Source organism: Austrofundulus limnaeus, unplaced genomic scaffold (genome assembly GCF_001266775.1).
Source record: "Austrofundulus limnaeus strain Quisiro unplaced genomic scaffold, Austrofundulus_limnaeus-1.0 Scaffold1937, whole genome shotgun sequence".
Classification (NCBI taxonomy): domain Eukaryota; kingdom Metazoa; phylum Chordata; class Actinopteri; order Cyprinodontiformes; family Rivulidae; genus Austrofundulus; species Austrofundulus limnaeus.
The window spans coordinates 25,813-28,551 of NW_013954339.1; the positions used below are offsets into that span (position 1 = coordinate 25,813).

The 2,739-nt window shown below is 41.4% G+C and overlaps 1 protein-coding gene across 2 annotated transcripts in view; it reads left to right on the forward strand.

Annotated features, from left to right (window-relative positions):
- Positions 1-2,739, forward strand: part of aebp1a (AE binding protein 1a) — a 27,231-nt gene that overhangs the window by 22,638 nt on the left and 1,854 nt on the right. Inside the window, exons 18-20 of one of the 2 annotated variants that reach the window (XM_014034014.1) lie at positions 910-1,049; positions 1,130-1,232; positions 2,013-2,658. In XM_014034014.1, the coding sequence (XP_013889468.1) occupies positions 910-1,049; positions 1,130-1,232; positions 2,013-2,326 (557 nt within the window). In that variant the 3' untranslated portion in view covers positions 2,327-2,658. Of the gene's footprint in view, positions 1-909; positions 1,050-1,129; positions 1,233-2,012; positions 2,659-2,739 lie in introns of those variants that run through there. The other variant, XM_014034015.1, reaches the window with a different exon arrangement.

Below are 2,739 nucleotides of genomic sequence, written 5' to 3' on the forward strand. Positions count from 1 at the left end.
TTTTTGACACCTGAGAGACACCGTAACAACTCCTTTGTGTTTGAAAGCGGGGGGTGGGGGTGGGGGGAGGACCAGGGAGGATGATTCAACCACTCAACGACTAGATGTCGCTGAAAACAACAAATCCTACACACTGTGCCTTTAAAGACATATTTAAAGCTCTCATGGGCCACATGAAATACAGTGGAGAGCCACATTTGGCCTACRGGTCTTAAGTTTGACACACATGCACTAGATTAATGTGAATGACATATTCAGAAAATAATCAACAGGGTGTACACTGATTACCTCTTAGAGCAAAGACAAATCAAGATGGCTGTTAGCCATCTGAGTTCCAAACACAAAAATGGCTGTAACTCATCACTAATACTGATACTGAATTAAATTTAGTAGCTGAGGTCATCCACAGCATGTAGATCACACATAACAATATTTTTATTCATTTATTTTTTTTCATTCGATCTTTATTTAATGAGGCAAATAACCCTAACTCGTTTCAAGGGAGACCTGGGCCTAAAGGCAGTCTAAATATTAATGTATTTTGGTTTTCCACCTAATATTTCATCTTAGTGGAATTTGAGGCTTTGTCAAATCAGGCGATTAAGGAAAAAGACCAAGAGGAAGGTCAAAGAGGGGGTATATGAGGCAGTTAGAGAGGAGATGGAGGTGAGGATGGAGGACGCAGAGGATGGAGGAGGATAACTCACTGTTGTGACCCCTAAAAAAGGAACAGCTGAAAGAAGAAAAAAAAGTTTACTGAAGAACATAAGACATTTAAAATGCAATTGCTACAAAATATGTTTTTTAATTTCCTATGTTGAAAAAAAGAGTCATCTCAGTCTCTTGCATTCTAATTCATGCATTAAAAAACAAACCAGAGGACCAAAACTTGTTTCTTGTTTCCTGCAGGTATGAACGACTTCAGCTACCTGCACACCAACTGYTTCGAGGTGACGGTGGAGCTGTCCTGTGATAAGTTTCCTCATGTCAGTGAGCTTTCCGCTGAGTGGGAGAACAACAGGGAGTCTCTCCTGGTTTACATGGAGCAGGTGGGTTTGCTCAAGAGTCATCAACCTGGTGGTCCTGAGCGGAGGTGCAACTGGGCTGTGTTTTCTGCCCCACCCCACAGGTTCACAGAGGGATCAAAGGTGTCATCAGGGACAAACTCACAAAGAAAGGAATTGCAAATGCCATCGTCAAGGTGGAGGACCATGACCATGACATCCGATCAGGTCAGGAACTCAGTTTTAACCCTTAATTAGCCCTTGAAATGACCAGGATGGTAATTAGAATAAAGACATTTTAGAAATTTCAGCCAATTATTATTTAGTTGAGAAAAATGCAGGAAATTAGTTTGTAAATGTCAGATTGTCCTTTAAACATTAGAAAACAAAACCTTAGCTTTAAAAGCTAAATAACATTTAGGAATAAAAATTGTTTCTTTTTACCTATTTGTTATTAAAATGGCTCATGAACCAGTGAACAGATTTTAATGAAACTCCCAGGAAGTATTTATTAGAGGTACAATTCAAGATGGCTGCCTTGGCTAATCAAACTCAGCAAACAAAGTGACCACATCTTGCACAATTTTACAAAAGCCCAGCTAAAATTTGGCACGACAGTATCTGAGAGTTATTCACACCACATACTTTTAGCAACAACAGATTGATCAAGATCTCTGTTGAAAACTTTGCCATTGACAACTGTGGTCGATTCTGTTTGTCTGTTAGCAAAATATTTTAAAAAACCACTCGAAACATTTTGAAGACACTTTCGGGAAGTTGTCACTAAATGTAGATCTATCGAATTTTGGAGCCAGCTTGATTCAAGAAGGCCATTGCAGCCRTGTTGAACTTATGAGACACAGCAATTGCTATAATTATTTACATTTTACAGATTCTAAGTTAAAGTTTGCAGAGGGATTAGTACTATATTGTGGGCCTACTGCATCTTTGTTTAAAACTGCCAATAAGCAAACACTACTATATGTATATACTTTTACTTTTCTATAGCTGCTGATGGGGACTACTGGCGTTTGCTGAACCCTGGTGAATACAAGGTCGTCGTTTGGGCCGAAGGTTACATCCCATCCATGCGCCGCTGCCACGTGGGCRTGGAGCCACGTCCCACAATCTGCGACTTCACCCTCACCAAGACGCCGCTGCAGAGACTGAAGGAGATTCGAGCCAAAGGGGGCAAGATCCCTCGGGACCTCCAGCTGCGGCTCCGTGCTCTCAGACTCCGTAAGCTACGCGCCAGCACCAAAGCCATCAACCAGCGCAGGGAGCGCCAGCGACTACAGAAGAGGAGAGCTCGCTCCTCCTGAGCCTGGACAGAATTTAAATGGACAGCACCAGGAGCCAGAAGTCTGAAGCACTAAAAGCGGCACATTTTAAAAACCATCAGCTGAGCCAAAACAACAGAAGAAAATACAGGTTTCCTGTTTTCAGACACCAACACGACTTGTTTATGTACTGAACCTTTAAAGGCACTACTTCCATTGTTAATTCTGTCTAAATAGTTCTTATTTTGTCTGTTGACTGAGTGGAGAGTTTCTCTGTCAGCTGGTCTGATAGTTCACACTTTTCTTTTCATTTTTTTACTGACTAAAGTCCAAGAGGACCTCAACTTTTCAAAWAAATGTGATGTTTAATGTTATAAAGCAGGGGTGTCAAACTCATTTTCACTGAGGGCCACATGAGTGTTATGGTGGCCCTCAAAGGGCCAGTTGTAATGAAC